Source organism: Oncorhynchus mykiss, chromosome 28, assembly GCF_057628025.1.
Source record: "Oncorhynchus mykiss isolate SJ-2025 chromosome 28, ASM5762802v1, whole genome shotgun sequence".
In the NCBI taxonomy this organism is placed as follows: Eukaryota; Metazoa; Chordata; class Actinopteri; order Salmoniformes; family Salmonidae; genus Oncorhynchus; species Oncorhynchus mykiss.
In genome coordinates, this window is record NC_143049.1 from 12,365,460 (window position 1) to 12,387,251 (window position 21,792).

The 21,792-nt window shown below is 41.9% G+C and overlaps 1 protein-coding gene across 4 annotated transcripts; it reads left to right on the top strand.

Moving 5' to 3' along the window:
- Positions 1–933: 933 nt before the first annotated feature.
- LOC110508546 (alanine aminotransferase 2-like) lies at positions 934–18,963 on the top strand. Of its 4 annotated transcripts, none has more exons than XM_021589124.3 (12): positions 934–1,202; positions 1,662–1,853; positions 9,937–10,026; positions 10,261–10,369; positions 10,575–10,708; positions 10,850–11,093; positions 11,284–11,363; positions 13,658–13,794; positions 13,988–14,162; positions 17,318–17,473; positions 17,828–17,940; positions 18,151–18,963. In XM_021589124.3, the coding sequence occupies exons 2-12, from the start codon at positions 1,716–1,718 to the stop codon at positions 18,239–18,241; spliced, it is 1,467 nt and encodes a 488-aa protein (XP_021444799.2). In that variant the 5' UTR covers positions 934–1,202; positions 1,662–1,715; the 3' UTR covers positions 18,242–18,963. The 4 variants fall into 4 exon arrangements, with proteins under 4 accessions (XP_021444799.2, XP_021444800.2, XP_021444798.2 ...); XM_021589125.3 differs by having other exon boundaries at positions 1,667–1,853; XM_021589123.3 differs by lacking the exon at positions 934–1,202 and having other exon boundaries at positions 1,234–1,853.
- The last annotated feature ends 2,829 nt before the right edge of the window (positions 18,964–21,792 follow it).

Consider the following 21,792-nt stretch of genomic DNA (forward strand, 5'->3'; position numbering starts at 1 on the left):
TGACTTTCACTTTAACTTGAGTAACTTTCTTATTAAGGTATCTATACTTTTACTCAAGTATGCCAATTGGGTACTTTTTCCACCACTGGTCCTAGCAAAAATGTAGCTTGAGAAATTGCTCTTTGCTAAGAAGCAATTTTTGTTTCTTTTTGACCATTTTAATTGAAAACTGTCACAGTTGGGTACTTAATTGTTACCCAGAAATAATTTCATATTGAGATAAAAAATGACTGCATTGAACATTTCATTTAGGAATGGATATATCCTATGAATTGAGTATTTGTTATGTTAAAGATCTATCGTATAAGCTTTAAATATGCAGTGGGGGAAAAAGTACCCAATTGTCATACTTGAGTAAGAGTATAGATACCTTAATAGAAAAGTTTACTTGAGGAAAAGTCTAAAAGTATTTGGTTTTAAATATACTTAAGTATCAAAAGTACATTTAGTTGCTAAAATATACTTAAGTATCAAAAGTAAAAGTATAAATCATTTTAAATTCCTTATATGAAGTAAAGCAGATGGCACCATGTTCTTGTTTTAAAATGTATGGATAGCCAGGGGCACACACCAACACTCAAAGTATTTACAAAATATGCAAAAAGATCACAGTTTTACTGGTCTACTAAGCATTTAAATTGTAAGGAGTACATTGGGTTGTCAGAGAAAATGTATGGAGTAAAAGTACAATATTTTCTTTACGAATGTAGTGAAGTAAAAGTTGTCACAAATTTAAATAGTAAAGCAAAGTACAGATACCCCAAAAAACTACTATAGTAGTCCATTAAAGTATTTTTACTTAAGTACTTTACACCACTGTAAATATGGTATAAACGGGAGTGATAAAGCGACATCAACCTCAGTCATTCACACCAAAAACTGAACTAGCTTAGAGTGGAGCGCCCTTAAAAAGCATCTAGTCGAGCGCCGTGCACATTTCGTGCAAATACTGTACACTGCTCCAACAGTGGGCTCGTGTCCAAATAGGAGGAGTTGCGCTCAAGTTCTACAGAATAACCAGGTCTGTAGTCTCCACCCAATAGGTTAGAGCGCGCCGCCGGGTGTGTGTTGACCATCGAAAGAGAAGGAGTTGCACGGAAAGGGTGAAAGTTTGAAGCTGCCACAGATCTCCTCGCATAGGCGTGTCGCTTGTGTCTGTCGTTTCGGAAACTGGAGATCTTATCCTGGCGGACAATTTATCGGTGCGTAATGGGGAAATGAGGGGATGGAGGTTGGATAAAACTCACATGGGGGAGTAATGTTACAATGTATGTACTGTGCAGAAGACATACATTTCAGGTTGAAAATAGTGCCCCAGTCTGTGAATAACAGGGTTGTGGAAACTGTAAGGTACAAAGGTCTGGCCGGCTTTAAAAAAATATTTAAAAGTTTGCCAGTTGGACAACACACAGTTGTCTGTCTGTGTGCATTCATTGAGCGTGGGGGTGGTCGCAGCGCTTCACAACTAACGCAACGAGATATAATATTGTGACATGTCTGCTTCGCGCATAGGGCAAATGTTGTCATCCAAAAGTTTGCGCGTTATAACCAGAGGAAATTACAGTTTTTTCGGCAATGGGGCACAATACCCCGCGGGGCACCTCACCTCTGGTGTCCGCTCAGTGATGATCCCCTCTCCGCTGTCACCTTTCTCTTCCCAGAGTAGAGCACTTTCAGGAGTCAGTGAACCGCCGCGTGGACTTGTCCAAGAGAAAATGACCGAGAATGCAGTGTTCTCCCAGAACAAGGTTTTGACCATCGACACCATGAACCCCAATGTGAAGAATGTGGAGTATGCCGTGCGCGGACCCATTGTGCAGCGCGCGGTGCAGATCGAGAAGGAGCTGAGAGAGGTATGCTTAACAATAAAATTTAACTTTCTTAAATCATTATTTTCTATTTTTTTGCCATTTGTTTTTAAATTGTGCAAATAATTAGTTTCTCTCAATCTGAAATATACAGCAGTTTGCAAAGTGCGAAAGCAATCTCTCACTGACATGCGCTGTCTGTCTCACCTAGACTAATTGCAACAGTCTGACTTTTAAACAAGTTTCAGGTGGCCTCAATGGCTCCGTTTTTCTGGATCTGCAACTACAGCAGTGACATGCAGCCTAGGCCCATAGGCTTGTGTGATATAGGGTGACCAGACGATTTTGGTGACATGTCCTCAGCTAAAGATTTCCCAGAAATGTTCCTGATTAGCTCCCAGAAAGAATAAAGCAACTCTGAAGTAAATTGAGGCTGACAATTCAGTAATCAAATGCTATATCCAATCAGATATGCATGTTAAAACAGTCTATCCCTGTATCAAACATGTTTGCTGTCTGCTACCAAACTTGGGTGATTTTAAAATAAATAGATAGGCTAAGATTAAGAACTGTGGCGGATTAGGCTAATCCATTTCTGTGTTAAAATTGCGAGAAGTATTTGAACCCCCCCCCCCCTAAAATGTCAGAAATAACTGGTTTCCAATGGCTTGAGAAGCATTTGTCATGCCCTTCTTTGCTTGCTCTGCCTTTTGCCCTCTAGCCTAAATGCTCACCAAAATATATGCTTTTTGAGTGCATTTGCTCACACACCCAGTGTGTCACCCACAAGCAGATTGACCCCTCGTCGGAAATCAAATGACTGTTAAAACACCACAGCGCTGATTGCTTATGACACCTGTGTAGTTATTTGTTCACCAATGATGAGACAAGACCTTATTTGTTATGTTGTTGAAGATTACGCTCTCCCCAATCTCTCTTTCTTTCACTCCCTCTGACTCGCTCTCCCTTGTCACTGTTTGTTCTCGGTTATACAGTATCCGTTTTCATTGGAGTTGAGGAAAGTCAAAGTCCACAAGTCAAACAGCAAACTGAGAGATTTACTTCAGTTCAGTCTGTTGTCTGTTTTTACAACAGCTCTATTTAAACTTCTGAGCTCACAATGGCGTACAGTATAAAATCTATCAGGGGTCAAATCCTCACTTTCCCCCAGACCAATGCCACTGTCTCCTTTAACTCTCTTAAAAGCAATAACTCATCACTCCTAGAGTCGCCAGCCCCCCTCCAGTCGTACGACATTTGTCATGTGAAATTGTTGGTACTCGCTGGTCATCATGTTACAGCTGCTAGTTAGTGGAGGGGTGTTTCTAGATTTAACAGCCCACTCAAGAGTGAAGAGGTAGGTTGTTGACATTTTGATGTAGCCTACTGACATGTATTTTTACAATCATACCATACATTTTTCAACAATGTACACATGCAAACAATGCAATATTTTAATTTTTCTCAAGATCAATCTACATCTATTGATATTGTCCACATTGTCAAACACTTTGGTCAGACTTAGTCCTCTTAGGTCAATGTTATTTTCCAGTTGGTTTTTATGTACGTGCCCTCAGTGTAACCCTTACCTGCACCATCCCCGTCCCCTCTCACTTAATTTCAAGGGTTGTCATGGAAACCCAGAGAGCATAGTTTACTGAGTTCAGTCAGGTGTGTAAAGCAGACCCTCCGAGTGGCTCTTTCCAGGAAGACGAGCAATGTGTATCTGTGTGTGTGAGAAAGAGGTGAAAAGGTCGCTTTTTGGCTGCGGCAGGGTGTGGAGGGACTATCATAGTAATGACTATGGTGACCTTTACCAGATGGTTCTGGGGCTTTACCCAAATACAATTTGGATTCATGGATTTTCTCTCTACTATTTGTTCCGAGTCATCCTCAAACACCCCAGCCAACCAAGAGCCAACCTGGGTTGGGGAATGTTGGTTATTACCGGTAATGGCGCCGGGGAGGATGGCTGCCGTTTTACGGGCTTCTAACGAACTGTGCTATTTTGTTAGTTTTTCGCATTGTTTAACTTATTTTGTACATAATGTTGCTGCTACTGTCTCTTATGACTGAAAAGAGCTTCTGGACATCAGAACGGCGGCTACTCACCTCGAACTGGACGAAGACGTTTTCTTTAATGAGTCCAACGCAAAAGATATACTGCTTTCCCAAGACCAGAACCAAATCCCTGTCATTCGGATGAAGAAAAGACGGAAATACCGGGGGCGGAGTTAAGGGTGCCTTTATACAGCTGGTGCGCAATGTCTAATATTAAAGATGTCTCAAGGTATTGTTCGCCTGAGGTAGAGTTCCTCATGATAAGCTGTAGACCACACTATTTACCAAGAGAGTTTTCATCTATATTATTCGTAGCTGTCTACTCACCACCACAAACCGATGCTGGTACTCAACGAGCTGTATAAAACCATAAGCAAACAAGAAAATGTTCATCTAGAAGCGGCGCTCCTAGTTGCCGGGGACTTTAATGCAGGCAAATTTAAATCCGTTTTACCTCATTTCGACCAGCCTGGTTACATGTGCAACCAGAGGAAAAAAAACTATAGACCACCTTTACTCCACACACAGAAATGCATACAAAGCTCTCCCTCACCCTCCATTTGGCAAATCTGACCATAATTCTATCCTCCTGATTCCTGCTAACAAGCAAAAACTATAGCAGGAGGTACCAGTGACTCGCTCAATACGGAAGTGGTCAGATGACGCGGCTGCTATGCTACAGGACTGTTTCACTAGCACAGACTGGAATATGTTCCGTGATTCATCCAATGTCATTGAGGAGTATACCACCTCAGTCACCGGCTTCATCAATAAGTGCATCGATGACGTCGTCCCCACAGTGACCATACATACATATCCCAACCAGAAGCCATGGATTACAGGGAACATCTGCACCGAGCTAAAGGCTAGAGCTGCCACTTTCAAGGAGCAGGACACTAATCCGGACGCTTATAAGAAATCCTGCTATACCCTCAGACAAACCATCAAACAGGCAAAGCGTTGTCGTATGTGGCAGGGCTTGCAAACTAATATGGACTACAAAGGGAAACCAGCCGTGAGCTACCCAGTGACGCAAGTCTACCAGACGAGCTAAATGTCTTTTATGCTCGCTTCGAGGCAAGCAACAATGAAGCATGCATGAGAGCACCAGCTGTTCCGGATGACTGTGTGATCGCACTCTCCGTAGCCGATGTGAGAAAGACCTTAACAGGTCAACATTCACAAGGCCACAGGGCCCAGACGGCCTAAGACATGTACTCGGAGCACGCGCGGACCAACTGGCAAGTGTCTTCACTGACATTTTCAACCTCTCCCTGACTGAGTCTGTAATACCTACATGCTTTAAGCAGACCACAATAGTCCCTGTGCCCAAGAAAGTGATGGTAACCACCCTAAATGACTATCGCCCCATAGCACTCACGTTGTTAGCCATGAAGTGCTTTGAAAGGCTGGTCCTTGCTCTCATCAACACAATTATCCCGTAAACCCTAGACCCACTCTAATTTGAATACCGCCCCAACAGATCCACAGATGACACAATCTCAATTGTACTCCATAATCCCACCTGGACAAAATAAACACCTATGTGAGAATGCTGTTCATCGACTACAGCTCAATGTTCAACACCATAGTGCCCACAAAGCTCATCACTAAGCTAATGAACCTGGGACTAAACACCTTCCTCTGCAACTGGATCCTAGACTTCCTGAAGAGCCGGCCCCAGGTGGTAAGGGTAGGCAACAACACATCTGCCATGCTGATCCTCAACACTGGGGCCCCTCAGGGGTGCGTGCTTAGTCCCCTCCTGTACTCCCTGTTCACCCACGACTGTGTGGCCAAGCATGACTCCAACTGCATCATTAAGTTTGCTGATGACTCAACAGTGAACGATCACCGACAACGATGATATAGGGAGGAGGTCAGAGAACTGGCAGTGTGGTGCCAGGACGACAACCTCTCCCACAATGTGAGCAAGACAAAGGAGCTGATCGTGGACTACAGGAAAAGGCGGGTCGACCAGGCCCCCATTAACATAGACGGGGCTGTAGTGGAGCGGGTCGAGAGTTTCAAGTTCCTTAGTTTGTTGGTGATGCGGAAACTATCATGGTCCAAACACACCAAGACAGTCGTGAAGAGGGCACGACAACACCTTTTCCCCCTCAGGTGACTGAAAATATTTGGCATGGGGCCCCAGATCGTAAAAAAGTTCTACAGCTGCACCATCGAGATCATCCTGATCACCGCCTGGTATGGCAACTGCTCGGCATCCGACCGTAAGGCGCTACAGAGGGTAGTGTGTAAGGCCCAGTACATCACTGGGGCCAAGCTTCCTCCCATCCAGGACCTCGATACCTGGCAGGGTGTCAGAGGAAGGCCCACATTTTCTTTATTATCTATGCATAGTCACTTGACCCCTACCTATATATATATATATATATATATATATATATATATATATATATATATATATATATATATATATATATATATATATATATATATATATATATATATATATATATATATACACAAATTTCCTCGACTAACCTGTACCCCCGAACATTGCCTCGGTCCCGGTGCCCCCTGTATATGGCCTCGTTATTGTCATTTTATTGTGTTACTTTTTATTACATTTTTTACTCCATTTTATTTAGTCAATATTTTTTTTTAATTAACTCTATTTCTTGAACTGCATTGTTGGTTAAGGGCTTGTAAGTAAACATTTCACGGTAAGGCCTACTACACCTGTTGTATTTGGCGAATGTGACAAATAAAATTGGATATGGTTGATTTTTTTTGTCTTTCAGTAGTCTACATCAGGGGTTAAATAAGAAGTTATTACGTCCTTATATCATATTGAGCACCTGTAAATCCATGCTGTATCACATCCGGACGTGATTGGGAGTCCAATAGGGCGGCACACAATTGTCCCAACTTCATCCGTGTTTGGCCAGGGTAGGCCGTCATTGTTAATAAGAATTTGTTCTTTAGCTGACTTGCCTCGTTAAATAAAGGTATAAAAAAATATATGAAAACAAGTCTGTTATGTTATTTAGGGGAACCTCCAAAAAGGTTGAAAACATGAAACTTGTTAATCTGTGCTGTATCAGGTGAACTAGCTGTAGGCTATTCCAAGTCTAACCTGATTTTCATACTGAGCTCTGATGGGTGTTAGATTTCTTTGTGAAAACAGAGCACAAAGCCTACATTCACTTGCTTGCTTTCAAAAAAGGTAAGGAAGGAACACCCACTTTCACACAAAATACATTCTCTTTTTCTCCACTCCCTCTCTATCTCCGTTTCACCCCCTCTCTATTTTCTCCTACTAACACGCATGCCTATTTTGAGGGCTCAGATGAACTGTAATGTTTCAGGTGCAGATAAAGTTAATTTCCTGAAATCTGATACGGCTTAAATTGTCGTCATTAGTTAATTCCCCTCTTAGCCTAGCAGGAAGAGAAAAAACACAAAGTAGAATGTGAGCAAAACAACTTCAACCCAATAACAGCTCTAGGACCAGGCTAGAGGCCCATGGAGATACATTCTACCGCCTCAGTGGTCTCCATGGAGACTGCAGGAGGATTGCTGAGTAGCACGGCACACTGTGACTTTCTTTTAATGAATGAAAGACATCACGTTTCATCTCCTGCCTCTGCTACTTCGCTAATTTTGAAGAGTAAACTAGTAGCCATGATGATGTAACTTTCTTTTGCCAGACTTTGAATTTGTTTTGCCGGAACAATTAGAATGCTACTTACCAGAGACAGAAAAAGAGGCAAATAAACTTACACATGCAGAAAGAGCAAAAAGAAAAACTAGAGAACTGGGTAAGGAGGTAGAGCGAGAGAGTGGGCAAAATCAACTGTAGGCCAATCTCAATCATCTTATGAAGAACATGCAACAGGCAGTACTCTGACAAGAGCCACATGGCCTAATCAGTGAAGGTTTTTCAACAAGGGGCCTGCTATGTGGTCTTTATGTGACAACGTAAAAATACTTCCTGAGATAAAACACCTGATTAGTAGCATTTAGAACACTTAAAAATACTTTAAAAGTTCCCAGAAAAAGAGGGGGACTGATTTTTGTAGTTATTTTTGTGCACTTTTATTTTAATAAAACGTACTCTCGTCACTTGGGAACTGTTGATTTTTTTGGTTGTTGCAACATCATATCTCGTTGCAGTAAAATGTAAACTGCTCTCTACTCTCAGTAAGAATGGAATGTGAGGAGGTCCTTTGTATTCAGTGGGTGTCACTCCCCTGCTGTTTGTGATTGGTCTGAACTGAGAGACACCTCTGTCTGGTGACCAATGGGAGTGTAGGAGGTTTATTTTCTGTTGTGAACTTTGGTGGTCATTGCTGGTCCAGCTGGCCCAATTAGATTGGATAAAGTCTCTGGTGGGTAGAACAACAGCAGGGCTGCTTTGCTTCCCACTGGGTTTGAATGAGTTCCACTTGTGGCCACTGATCCGCTGTCCATGTTGTCAAATACCAAGCATCTGGACACTCACTGAGGAGCCTAAGGACAGAGGAAAAGGGAACAGACAGCTAGTGTTACCATTGGCCTATAAGAACATCATTTCATCACCATTCCTTGACAACCTCCCCAAATGAATAATTTTTTCCTATTCTCCATGACCAGTTCTGTTTTGCATTCTGTTTTTTTTACACCGCATTTGACACCTACTTTACACTTGTCGTCTGTTTCTACAGCTGGAAACTAGCTGATATAACACTTGACAAGCCTTCCAGGCAGCAGGCAGCATGGGACTGTGTGTTTCTTTTTGCTTTCCAGACAGCATTTTCTCTCCTTTAATATGTTAAAATATACAGTAGTTGGGCTGAACAACTTCTTGTTTTGACTTCCTCCACTCTGCTCCCAAACACAGACGCATATGATGTGTTTGTAGGTAAGTGTGTACAGTTGGAAATCCTAACATTGGAAAAGCTCAAATTGGATTCTGTCACTCATGTGTTTTATCTTTTTCTTGTGGTATTATTTAATTTCGTCTTTATTTAACCAGGCAAGTCAATTAAGGACAACGACGGCCTGGCAAAAGGTCTCCTGTGATGTCCTACATTTTAAGACCTAAAAGCAAGGGATGAGGAAAGCACATATTAAACCAATGCAGGCTGCCAAGTCATTTCTCCTGGCAAAGACTATACCTGATTTTGTATTTGTGCTTGAGAGTTTAAGTAAAAACACATGGCAAAGGAAATTATGAAGAGCTGTTTGGCTTTAAGGGTTGTCTATTTAAAGGTCTCAGGGCTCGGAGCTGGGTTTCCACTAAACTAACATCTGGAATTGTTTTACGATGGTCATACCAAGGATCGTTTAGCTATTTTATTTTGAATTTTAGGACCCATGTAGGTATAAAAAAAATATCTATATAAAAATGATTTGATGAAATATTGAATTTGGCCTATTAACTTATAGAAACGCATTGAATAACAGATTCATACATGGAAAAACAGTGTAAAAATAAAGGAAGTATGTTTTGAAGTGTCTGTCCAATAACTGAGAGATATAAGAAAGCTCAGAAAAGAAAAAAAAGTTACATGTGGAATTATCTGTAAACCTTTAATGTGGAACTGCCCCATTCACTTCCATTCATTTTTCGGCCCGGTATTGGTTTAACTTTAGACGTGACCTCATATTCCAGCAGGAAGTGACCTCATACTCATGTCTTACTTAGAGGGACACGCTCAGATAAGTAGTTATACATGGTTAATTATGAGTTTATAAAGAATAAAGTAAAGTATTGGACTCCCTTGCACATCCCTGTGACCCAAGAACGCATGGGACACACTCTTTTCACACCACTTCGATACAAAGAGCACTTTTGATATCCCTAACCATTTTCCTAACCTCAACCTCAGTCTCCTAACCTGCTGCGCAAGTTCCCCTAACCTTCAATGAAAAAGTCACTTCGGTATCGAAATGGCGTGAAGAGTGTTTCCCAAGAACATGGAATCGAAGTGGCGTGAAAAGAGTGTTTCCCAAGAACACATTGTATTCATCCCTCTCTTTCTTCCTTGCCCTAATTGTTTCATCCTCTCTCTGCCTCTCTCATTGTTTTGTGTCTGTTTGTTTATCTGTCCTGCAGGGAGTGAAGAAGCCCTTCACTGAGGTCATCAAGGCCAATATCGGTGACGCCCATGCCATGGGCCAGCAGCCAATCACCTTCTTCCGCCAGGTCTGCTTTTATCCCCTATGTTCCAAACCATTTATCTAAAACAACTCTCTTTTTGATTACAGGGTGTCTTTCATTCTCCTTTGTCATTTGAAACCGTTCTGTCTATGGCAAAATCACGTTGTGACATTTTCATGCAGATTCATGCAGCGTTTCATGCTGATTTGTGTACATTATCCTGCATCAACTCCTGTCTGTTCCTCACCTAGCTCTCGCTGTCCTCTCTTCCTCCTCAAGGTCTTGGCACTCTGCTCCTACCCGGAACTCTTGAAGGACAATATGTTTCCAGAGGATGCCAAAAGCAGAGCGCGCCGCATTCTGCAGGCTTGTGGAGGGAGTAGTTTGGGTATGTTGTTCAGATATTGATTGATTGATTGTGTATTGGAAGGATGTAAGTTAAGATAAAATACACAAAGGGGATATTTTAGCCAATAAGCCTGTGTCAGCCTGTTAGTGTCTGCATAAGCAATTAATGACCTTTCGCAGTCTAGGGTGGCAAACCCCGATCCTGGAGAGTCGCAGTGTATTGAGTCTCTCTCCCTCTCTCTCAGGTGCGTACAGTGCCAGTCAGGGTATAGACTGTGTGCGGCAGGACGTAGCTCGCTACATCGAGCGTCGGGACGGGGGCGTGCCCTGTGACCCAGACAACGTCTACCTCACCGGCGGCGCCAGCGACGGCATCGTGGTAAAAAATCAAAAATCAAACAATTCGCTTTTTCAAGTAAACTTCTCACTGCAGATAAAGGGGAGGGCAGGAGGAGAGCGTTGAGGACTCTAGACTTGAGATGCACCCATCGGTCCTCCTTTGCTCCCCTCTCTCTCCCAGACTATGCTGAAGCTGTTGGTGTGTGGTGAGGGTGCGTCGAAGACAGGGGTGATGATCTCCATCCCTCAGTACCCTCTGTACTCGGCTGCTCTGGCTGAGCTGGGTGCTGTGCAGGTCAACTACTACCTGAACGAGGAGAAGTGCTGGAGCATGGACCTCAGTGAGCTGGAGCGCTCCCTAGCGGAGGCCAGGAAGCACTGCAACCCCAAAGTCCTCTGCATCATCAACCCTGGAAACCCCACTGGTAAGTAGCTGAAGCTTAACACATACGGAATTCATGATGCGTCATGTACAGGTTGACATAGGGATTTCACAGTCCTCCCAGTCATGTCACTAGACGGCGCCAGACGACAGAGATCCCACTTAGACATAAACCAAAATGTCCAGTTCTGCCAATATGAATCTGAACCTTTCCCTCTCCTCCTCTGTAATAGGTCAGGTCCAGAGTAGACAGTGCATTGAGGATGTGATCCGATTCGCTGCTAAGGAGCATCTCTTCCTGATGGCTGATGAGGTAAACTAATCAGGCAAGGTCAAGAACTGGGCCCTCGTTTATAAAGGTTGAGTACCCATAAAATATGCCCCGAAACATGCGTGTGCCAGTTGTCACGGAAAAGTTGGCTTTTCTAAAAACTGAACTTGATGTAAGAATGTGCTTATCGTCCCGCCAACTTTAGACCATGCATACGCACAGTTTCTAATGGTTAAAGTATTGCTTTGCAAGAAGTCAAAAAGTTGCCTAGGAGCTTTCTGCAAATAGGGAATATATGATGACTTATAACAAACAAAAAATCTGTTGCTAAATATAATAACGAGATGCAATCATATGCTGTTAGTGAGAAGTGCGAAAATGAATACATTTAAATAGATAGTCTATTTGCCTTATGCGATCCGAAGCGAAGTTCAATGGTAGAACAGACTGTTCACATTTGTAGGCTATGTCTGTATACCGTAATGTCAAATTTTTCCAAAAAGCCTAGACATTATTTAATTTATTAACATAATACATACAGTACCAGTCAAAATGTTTGGACACACCGACTCATTCAAGGGTTTTACTTTATTTTTACAATATTCTACATTGTAGAATAATAGTGAAGACATCAAAACTATGAAATAACACATATGTAATTCATGTGGTATTGCTGCAGAATGCTGTGGTAGCCATGCTGGTTAAGTGTACCTTGAATTCTAAATAAATCACTGACAGTGTCACCAGCAAAGCACACCCACACCACCACACCAACTCCTCCATAATTCACGGTGGGAACCACACATGCGGAGATCATCCGTTCACCTACTCAGCATTTAACAAAGACACCAAAATTCTCGAATTTGGACTCATCAGACGAAAGGATAGATTTCCACCGGTCTAATGTCCATTGCTTGTGTTTCTTGGTCCAAGCAAGTCTCTTCTTATTATTGGTGTTTTTTAGTAGTGGTTTCTTTGCAGCAATAAGACCATGAAAGCCTGATTCACACGGTCTCCTCTGAACAGTTGATGTTGAGATGAGTCTGTTACTTAAACTCTGTGAAGCATTTATTTGCTCTGCAATTTCTGAGGCTGGTAACTCTAATGAACCAATCCTCTGCAGCAGAGGTAACTCTGGGTCTTCCTTTCCTGTGCCAGTCCTCATGAGAGCCAGTTTCATCATAGCGCTTGATGGTTTTTGCGACCGCACTTAAAGAAATTTTCCAGATTGACTGACCGTCATGTCTTAAAGTATTGATGGACTGTCATTTCTCTTTCCTTATTTGAGCTGTTCTTGCCATAATATATACTTGGTATTTTACCAAATAGGGCTATCTTCTGTATACCACCTCTACCTTGTCAAAACACAACTGATTGGCTCAAATGCATTAAGGAGGAAAGAAATTCCACAAATTAACTTTTAACAAGGCACCCCTGTTTATTGAAATGCATTCCAGGTGAAGCTGGTTGAGATAATTCCAAGATTGTTCAAAGGGTGGCTACTTTGAAGAATGTAAAATATAAAATATATTTGGATTTGTTTAACACTTGTTTTTGGTTACTACATGATTCCATATGTGTTATTTCATAGTTTTGATGTCTTCACTAACCTTTGCCTAGTACTGTGTTTATATATGTACATATGTATGTATGTGTGCATGTATTTTAACTGACAAATAAAATAAATCAATCATTCCAATTTGATGAATGGAAAGAGGCATCTGTTACAAAACAGTCAAAAGTTTATTGACATTCAGAGATTGTCAAGCCAAGCCTTGGGCAAGCCTACAAGATATGGAGGGATGTGTTTTCTGTTTGCCGTGATTGACATAGTCATAGACATAGTCATAGACATTGACATATTTATTCTTGTGTTGAAAATGCAAACCATGATATTGAAGTGCCTGTATGTTTTGTTTATTGGTTGTGTGGTGCATTGGCACAGAAACCTATTGGTGGAAAATGTGTTGCATATATTTTATATAATTATAAATATGGCATCAAAATGTTAAAATCTGACCCCCCCCCCCTGATAATTATCTGCAACCGGCTCTGATCGTAAAGTAATGAAACAAGTTGGGAGAGTGAGCTCCTGTGTGGTGGTCGGCGAACCGTTAGCCTTCTGGCCCGTAGCCCTGTGTGGCATTGACTGTGACAAAAAAGCAAAGTACATATCCATGTTTATATACACAGGGTCGCAGTTATTTGTGGTCATAAACATTATTTTGAGTTCATCCTATGAGGGGGGAGGTTGTTAAATCACAAACACAATTTCAACTGTGCTTACCTTTTACGTATACCAGTAACATCCCCTTCTCTCCCCTCCTGTCCCTCAGGTGTACCAGGATAATGTGTATGCGGAGGGTTGTCAGTTCCATTCCTTTAAGAAGGTGCTGTTTGAGTTGGGACCACAGTACTCCAACACTGTAGAGCTGGTGTCTTTCCACTCCACCTCCAAGTGCTACATGGGAGAGTAAGACATTTTCTCCCTCTCTCGCTCTTTCATGCTCATACCCTGAACCGTTCACAAACGATACACAAGCAGGCCAAGAGTATGAATCTGCATTATTTTCTGTAGAAACCTCAATAGATATGGCAATGGTACGGTGATGTGTTGCTTTAAGAACCACTGTGCTGTAACTGGTCTCCCCCTTTTGCTCCCCCAGGTGTGGTTTCCGTGGGGGTTACATGGAGGTGATCAACATGGACCCAGAGGTGAAAGCCCAGCTCATTAAGCTGGTGTCGGTCAGACTGTGTCCCGCCGTCCCTGGTCAGGCTCTAATGGACCTGGTGGTCAACTCCCCACAGCCAGGAGAACCTTCCTACACCACCTTCATGAAGGTAATCATTTGGTTATATGGTTATTTAACAGACATTTTTTTTGATAGAAAATGACTTACCCGACTGTTAACATTGACAGGGACACATTTAACATACAGTATTGGGGTTCCAAAATGATTGACATCCTTGATAAAGATGAGCAAAAATGTCTGTATGAATAAATAAAACAAATTCTGAGCAATATTGTGTGCTCCAAAAAAAAAAATTGGGGAAATTATATTATTTTATACTAATACAATTGCTCAGAGACATAGATTTTGTTTAACAAGTTCAACTTTTTTTTCTCAAAAAAGGTAGGGGTAAAAATGATTGACACCCCTGTTTTCAAAATGGTTGCCTCCGCCTTGATACCCTTCGTCTACGCACCCTTCGTCTACGCTTATGGACTGCCCTCTTCAATTCAAACCACATAGCATCAAAAATCGACCGCCATAGTTTACAGTAGGTGTGGGGTTCTTTTCTGCTCATGCATTCTCATTTAGATGCCAAACCCACCACTGCTGTGCGTGGCCTAAGAGCTCTATTTTCACGTCATCTAACAAATGTAAATGCCTGGAGTTTGCTAAATGGCATTGGCACTTGGATTGGAACAGGTGCTTTGGGCAAATTACATGATAGAGCTCAAATAGAGCTCTTTGGCCACGGTGGTGGGTTTGGCGTCAAAATGAGACTGCATAAGAGCAAAAGAACCCCATACCTACTGTAAAATATGGTGGTCGATCTGGAATATTTTGGGGCTATTTTGCTTCCACTGGTCCTGGGGCCCTTGTTATGGTCAACGGCATCATGAACTTTACCCAGTACCAGGACATGTTATCCTAAAACCTGTTCGCCTCTGCCAGGAGGCTGAAACTTGGCCACAAGTGGATCTTACAGCAAGACAATATCCCCAAGCACACATTAAAATCCCCAAATACATTGTTAATTGGCCACAAAGTTTACATTTTGCAATAGCCATCTCAGTCTCCAGACTTGAAACCTATTGAAAACCTGTGGTTTGAATTGAAGAGGGCAGTCCTTAAGCACAGACGAAGGATATCAAGGATCTGGAAGGATTCTGTATGGAGGAATGAGCTAAGAACATTTTAGAAAAAGGCTCAGTGCCGTTTTCCTCGCAAGGTGATGCATTGGTAATGTATGAGAGTTCATTTTTGAGGGGGAAAAAACATTACTTTATGCTTTCTCTAGGCAATTGTATTATTATTTTTGCATACAATATACAGTACCCGTCAAAAGTTTGGACACCTAGTCATTCAAGTATTTTTCATTATTTTTACAGTTTTTTAATAGACATCAATATTATGAAATAACACATATCGAATCATGTAGTAACCCAAAAAGTGTTAAACAAAGATGAAATATATTTTTATATTTGAGGTTAAAGGTTAAATAAAAAAAGATATATAATTAAATTCTTCAAAGATGCCACCATTTTCCTTGATGATAGCTTTGCACACTCTTGGCATTCTCTCAACCAGCTTCACCTGGAATGCTTTTCCAACAGTCTTGAAGGAGTTCCAACATATGCTGAGCACTTGTTGGCTGCTTTTCCTTCACTCTGCATTCCAACTTATACCAAACCATCTCAATTGGGTTGAGGTAGGGTGATTGAGGAGGCCAGGTCATCTGATGCAGCACTCCATCACTCTCCTTCTTGGTCAAATAGCCCTTACACAGCCTGGAGGTGTGTTGGGTCATTGTTCTGTTGAAAAACAAATGATAGTCCCACTTAGCTCAAACCAGATGGGATGGCGTATCGCTGCAGAATGTTGTGGTAGCCATGCTGGCTAAGTGTGCCTTGAATTGGAAATAAATCACACAGTGTCACCAGCAAAGCATCCCCACACCCTCACACCTCCTCCATGCTTCATGGTGGGTACCACATTTGCAGAGATCATCCATTCACCTACTCAGCGTCTCACAAAGACACGACGGTTGGAACCAAAAATCTAATTTGTACTTATCTGACCTTATCTTATGTTTCCCAAGGAAGTCTCTTCTTATTATTGGTGTCCTTTAGTAGTGTTTTCTTTGCAGCAATTCGACCATGAAGGCCTGATTCACACCGTCTCCTCTGAACAGTTGATGTTGAGATGTGTCTATTACTTGAACTCTGTGAAGCATTTATTTGGTCTGCAATTACTGAGGCTGGTAACTCTAATGAACTAATCCTCTGCAGCAGAGGTAACTCTGGGTCTTCCTTGCCTGTGGCGGTCCTCATGAGAGCCAGTTTCATCATAGCGCTTTTGCGACTGCATTTGAAGAAACTTTCAAAGTTCTTGAAATGTTCCGGATTGACTGACCTTCATTGGGCTCCCGAGTGGCGCAGCGGTCTAAGGCACTGCATCTCAGTGCAAGAGGCGTCACTACAGTACCTGGTTTGAATCCAGGCTGAATCACATCCGGCCGTGATTGGGAGTCCCATAGGGCGGCGCACAATTGGCCCAGTGTCGTCCAGGTTTGGGTGGAGTAGGCTGTCATTGTAAATAAGAATTTGTTCTTAACTGACTTGCCTAGTTAAATAATGGTAAAGAAAGAAAAAAAGGTCCTAAAATAATGATGCTTTTGTTTCTCTGTGCTTATTTGACCTGTTCTTGCCATAATATGGACTTGGTCTTTTACCAAATAGGGCTATCTTCTGTTTACCACCCCTACGTTGTCACAAGACAATTGATTGGCTCAAATGCGTTAAGGAGGAAAGGAATTCCACAAATCAACTTTTAACAAGGCACACCTGTTAATTGAAATGCATTCCAGGTGACTACCTCATGAAGCTGGTTAAGAGAACGTCAGAGTGTACAAAGCTGTCATCAAGGCGAAGGGTGGCTACTTTGAAGATCCTCAAATATAAATATATGCAAGAGGCGTGATGTGTTTAACACTTTTTTGGTTACTACATGATTCCATATGTGTTATTTCATAGTTTTGATTTCTTCACTATAATTCCACAGTGTAGAAAATAGTAAAAATAAGTGTGTGTGTTCAAACCTTTGACTAGTACTGTAGATCAGTATTTGACAGTATAAAATAATTCATTTTTGTTCATCTTTGTGAAGGGTGTTAATAATTTCGGACCTCACTGTATGTGGCCCATTCGCAAAATCAAACACACACACACAAACACACACGCACACACCGTCTTCCCCTGTGACCAGGAGCGAACAACAACCCTCAGTCTGCTGGCAGAGAAGGCCAAGTTGACAGAGGAAATTTTGAACACTGTACCTGGGATCACCTGTAACCCTGTCCAGGGAGCCATGTACTCGTTCCCCAACATCAGCCTGCCTCAGAAAGCCATCAAAGAGGCGAAGGTTAGTCAGCCCAAATTACTTCTGCTCTGCTGTTAGGAACTGAAACAAGTCAAATTCAGGGAATGAATTTCCATTTTATTTTAATAATAATAATAATAAATTGCATTTGAAGAGCGCTTTTCGTTTACAGATAAAAATCACAACGCTCTTTTACATTGTGAGCAACCGTTCGAAGAAAAGGCTTTAATAAAAGAGGGCTAAAAACATTAAGCAAGACATTTGACACAAAATCCTTTTGTAAAAATCTGGTTGTGAAATACTTACTCTATGGACGTGCGGAACCTACTGCAATACCGTAATTCACTTATGCTTCTGAGCCTGCTTTAATACTGTCATTTCTGCTTCTCTCTCCAGGCTCTGGGCCAGGCACCGGACATGTTCTACTGTATGAAGATGTTGGAGGAGACTGGCATCTGTCTGGTGCCGGGAAGTGGCTTTGGACAGAAAGACGGGACCTACCACTTCAGGTATGGCCATCGCAGTTTACTCAAACATGTTATCACAACCTCTCTCAGTGTAAAATGGGCATCCATCCCAAAGTAGGAATGTGTGCAACATAAGTAACGTCTGTCATCCATCAAGTCCAAGCTGTTGTAGATTACCACGGTGTGGAGTATACTATTTATTTTACAGCTCTTTAATGATGTTCTCTTTCATTTTCTCCCTCCTTGTTCCAGGATGACCATTCTGCCGCCCACAGACAAGCTGAAGCTCTTACTGGCTAAAGTGAAGGAGTTCCACCAGAAATTCACTCGGCAGTACTCTTAATCATCCTCCTTTAACTTCCTAACTTTCACCAAATCAGAAGAGAATAGGACACAGACCAATATGTGCACAATCTACCAGCCAACCTATCAGAAATCATCTGTCAATAAGTGCCTACATCTTCGGTCACCATGACAATGCACTTTAACTCCTAGGCCTACAAGATTCCAAGGAATGGTGGACTCACAGACTGTACATGTAAAAATGTAGTGGTTGTGAACACCAAGGAGACTTAGTTTGGAGTTGTAGTTTTTTTTTATGTTGGGACATATCAAATTTATCTGACACACATAACTTGATTGAATTGATGTTCATTGTCACCTCGGTTGTGTGTCTGTGCACACACTTGTGTGGCATGATCACACAAGTCAAGGCCAGTATGACGGTACAGTACATTTTTAGTCATTTAGCACACACTCTTAACCAGAGCAACTTACAGTAGTGAGAGCATACATTTTCATACTGGTCCCCCATGGGAATCTAACCCACAACCCTGGCGTCACAAGCACCATGCTCTACCAACTGAGCCACGCTGGACTAGTAGTAGTGTATGAAATGGAAAGAGCTACTAGATTATTTCCAGACTCTGTAGAAATTGTTTTGTCAGTATTGTAGTAAGGTACTGTATAAGATAGTATTATGTAAGAGAAGCTTTCACATAATGATTTTAATTGAAATATGATTTTATTACATTTGCTACATAAATACAACATTTTTGCCTCTTTTTTTTGTGTGGAACTTTCCGTCATAGTGCTAGACTTCCACAAGAGGGCACACTTGTCACAACCCATACATCTACTACAAAGAATGTCCTTGACTTTCAATTGAGTAGCGTACCTTCACATTCTTTAGACCAAATTCATGGAAAAAAACAGGACAACGAGGAGACCGCAGGGAGAAGAATCAGAGACCAGTTTTTGAACAGCAGGAGAATGAAAATGAAAAGAAATGCGGTCAAGGATTTGTAGAATTATGAAGAAGAACAACAGCTCATGGCAGTTATCATGGGGAGTGAGTCAGGAGCCTACTGCGCCACACACACACACGCTGGGAGAGGTTGTCCCCTGAGGTTGAGCTCTCCTTGAGGGCTGGCCTGCTTTCACAGGTTTTATTGAGAGTTCAATTCCTGTTAATATTATCTCTAATGATGTCACGTGAATGTATTTATTGAACTTGTCCGTCGGCCCTGCATTAAAGACCATAACTGTCATAAATAGAAAAGTATACCAGTTTCATTTAAGGACCAAAAAATTGACAGCCGTGCTTTGTTGAACCCCCCACTTCCATCTTCTATAATCTACAATGATCAAGATATTGTTGGACATGTACTTTATTTCTTGAGGGAGGGGGATAGCTTTTAGTCTGTAAAGCGCTTTCTCTCTCCTGTCCTCTACAGTGGCTGCCAACATTCATTATCCCTGACAAAGCAGAGCCCCTTTCCTAATTAACCACCTCTTCGTCTTTCTGTAGCTCTTTACAATCCCCCCTCCCAGCTAGATACGTCCAGTCAGCCACACGTCCCTGTCCTCACTAATTGCATTGGGTGAACTTGTTTTACACAGTCACCATCAACTCGTTTGATCCGACCTTGGTCAGAGTAGGACGACAAAAGGCAACCTGTATATTTGCAATTTCCATTGAATCCACCAGAAAATACAGAAAAATAATACAACAAATATTGTGGTTAAACTCAAATATGCTAATTGATAAAAAACAAGGTTATTTTTTTTAAAGAATGTTTTAAAAAGACTGTATAATCTTCGTAAATTCTATCATAAATAGGACTCGTGGGGTAATGTGACACATGCAGCTAACAGAAACACATGGAAATGTCTGCTCACCCAAAATTACAAACAACTACTTGCAAAATTACAGCAGAAAATGGAAGAGGAAAGTGGAAGGGGGGGAAAGTAAGGAACTTGTCCGTCGGCCCTGCATTAAAGACCATAACTGTCGTAAATAAAAAAGTATACCAGTTTCATTTAAGGACCAAAACATTGACAGCCGTGCTATATAGATTGCAAAATAGTTGGGAAGAGATTTGTGTTCTACAATGTAGAAAGAGTAAAAATCAAGAAAAACCCTTGAATTAGTAGGTGTGTCCAAACTTTTGACCGGTACTGTATGTAAATATACTTGCAAAAAAATATATGGGGGATTGGAAGAGATGCAGACAATTACATTGATGGAAGCTACAATCTATCTGCAATATAGAAGCTGATCTACCCCCTAAACAAAATATTTGTGGGGTCAAAGTCACCATAAAACGGGGTCAGCAGAGGGACAGTCAACATCAGGCTGCACCATTTTGCCGGCTCTTGAACATAAGCCTAACTTGCAATTCTCATATTAATGATGACTTGCCGTGGCTCTGTCTCTGTTTCCCTGCCTCTCTACTACTACAGTTCTCTTGCATGCATCTTCAAGGTCGCATGTGATGGATGATAGTGTAGTTTGCTAAGCGTGGCTACTTTCAGAGCTGGTACCCAACCCAAATGCAGCCACCACTCATGTTGAAATCAGAGGGTGTGGTGGAGCAATTGCTGAACTGAGCTGAGCCTGATTTAATGCTCAGTAGTTGGGTTTGAATGTAATTGCAGACTTGAAGAGTGAAGGAGAGGGGAAGGCAACTTCTGTGTGGTTTTCCTATAATTGTTGTGAATGTCTGATTTGCCACTTGTCTAGATCCCTGTAGCAAACTATTATAGGCTTCTATTATCCCCTTTTGCTTTCTACACCACTCCTTTTCCATCACACACTTCAATTATTTTTTTTGCATCTTATTGTTTTTCTGTCTTCTCTCTTTCCTCATCCCTCTCTCTCTCTCTTCTTTCCCACCGAACTCTGTTCAATCCCCAAACCCCACCTCTTTTCTCACCTCTCCCCCGGCACCGTTTTCACCTACACTCTCATACTCATCCATAAACCTCTGCCATCACATTTCAACATGCCAGAGTCTGTATTTTACGTAACACATGAAGGCCTATGCCTAATGAAAGGAGTAAGAAATATTAAGAGCGAGTGAAAGCAAGTGGAGTAGGAGATTGCTAGGATGTGATCTGGTTTCTCTGTGGCTCCAACAGCACCTCAGAACCTCTTGCAGCCAGGGTAATTAGTTATTCCCTTCCTGGCCTGATCGATCGGTGTCCCTGTGTTCCCCTGGCATGTTGACAATCTTCCATCTAATTTGCCACTAAGCTCCTCGCCACCGCTCAATTGCATTGGCAGAGATTGTGACATACCCCCCCCCCTCCCCTGATGTCATCAGCAAGTGGAACATTGATTGGTGCTCCTTTAAGAATCCATCCTCTCTTTTTCATTTGGGGGATTTGTTTTTGTCTAGTATCTCTCTGTAATAATCCTTTGCAGTTTTCGCATGGCAGGTTCATTTTACTGTCTCAGGATGCCGAGCACTAAGTCCACGTAGCAGCAAACGTTTGATGTCAAAAACACATAAGCAACTACGAGCACCCCAAAAAATACATTCTGCGAAATATGAACTCAGATCACAGTCCTTTTGTGTTAGAGAGGTTTCTATTTCAGAACCCAGACCA

Bases quoted from the DNA above. Each gene is read 5' to 3' on its own strand.
- LOC110508546 (XM_021589123.3), top strand. From the start codon at position 1,494: ATGTCTGCTTCGCGCATAGGGCAAATGTTGTCATCCAAAAGTTTGCGC. The intron at 1,854-9,936 runs GTATGCTTAACA...TCTGTCCTGCAG, and splicing joins TCGAGAAGGAGCTGAGAGAG to GGAGTGAAGAAGCCCTTCAC. The intron at 13,795-13,987 runs GTAAGACATTTT...TTGCTCCCCCAG, and splicing joins TCCAAGTGCTACATGGGAGA to GTGTGGTTTCCGTGGGGGTT.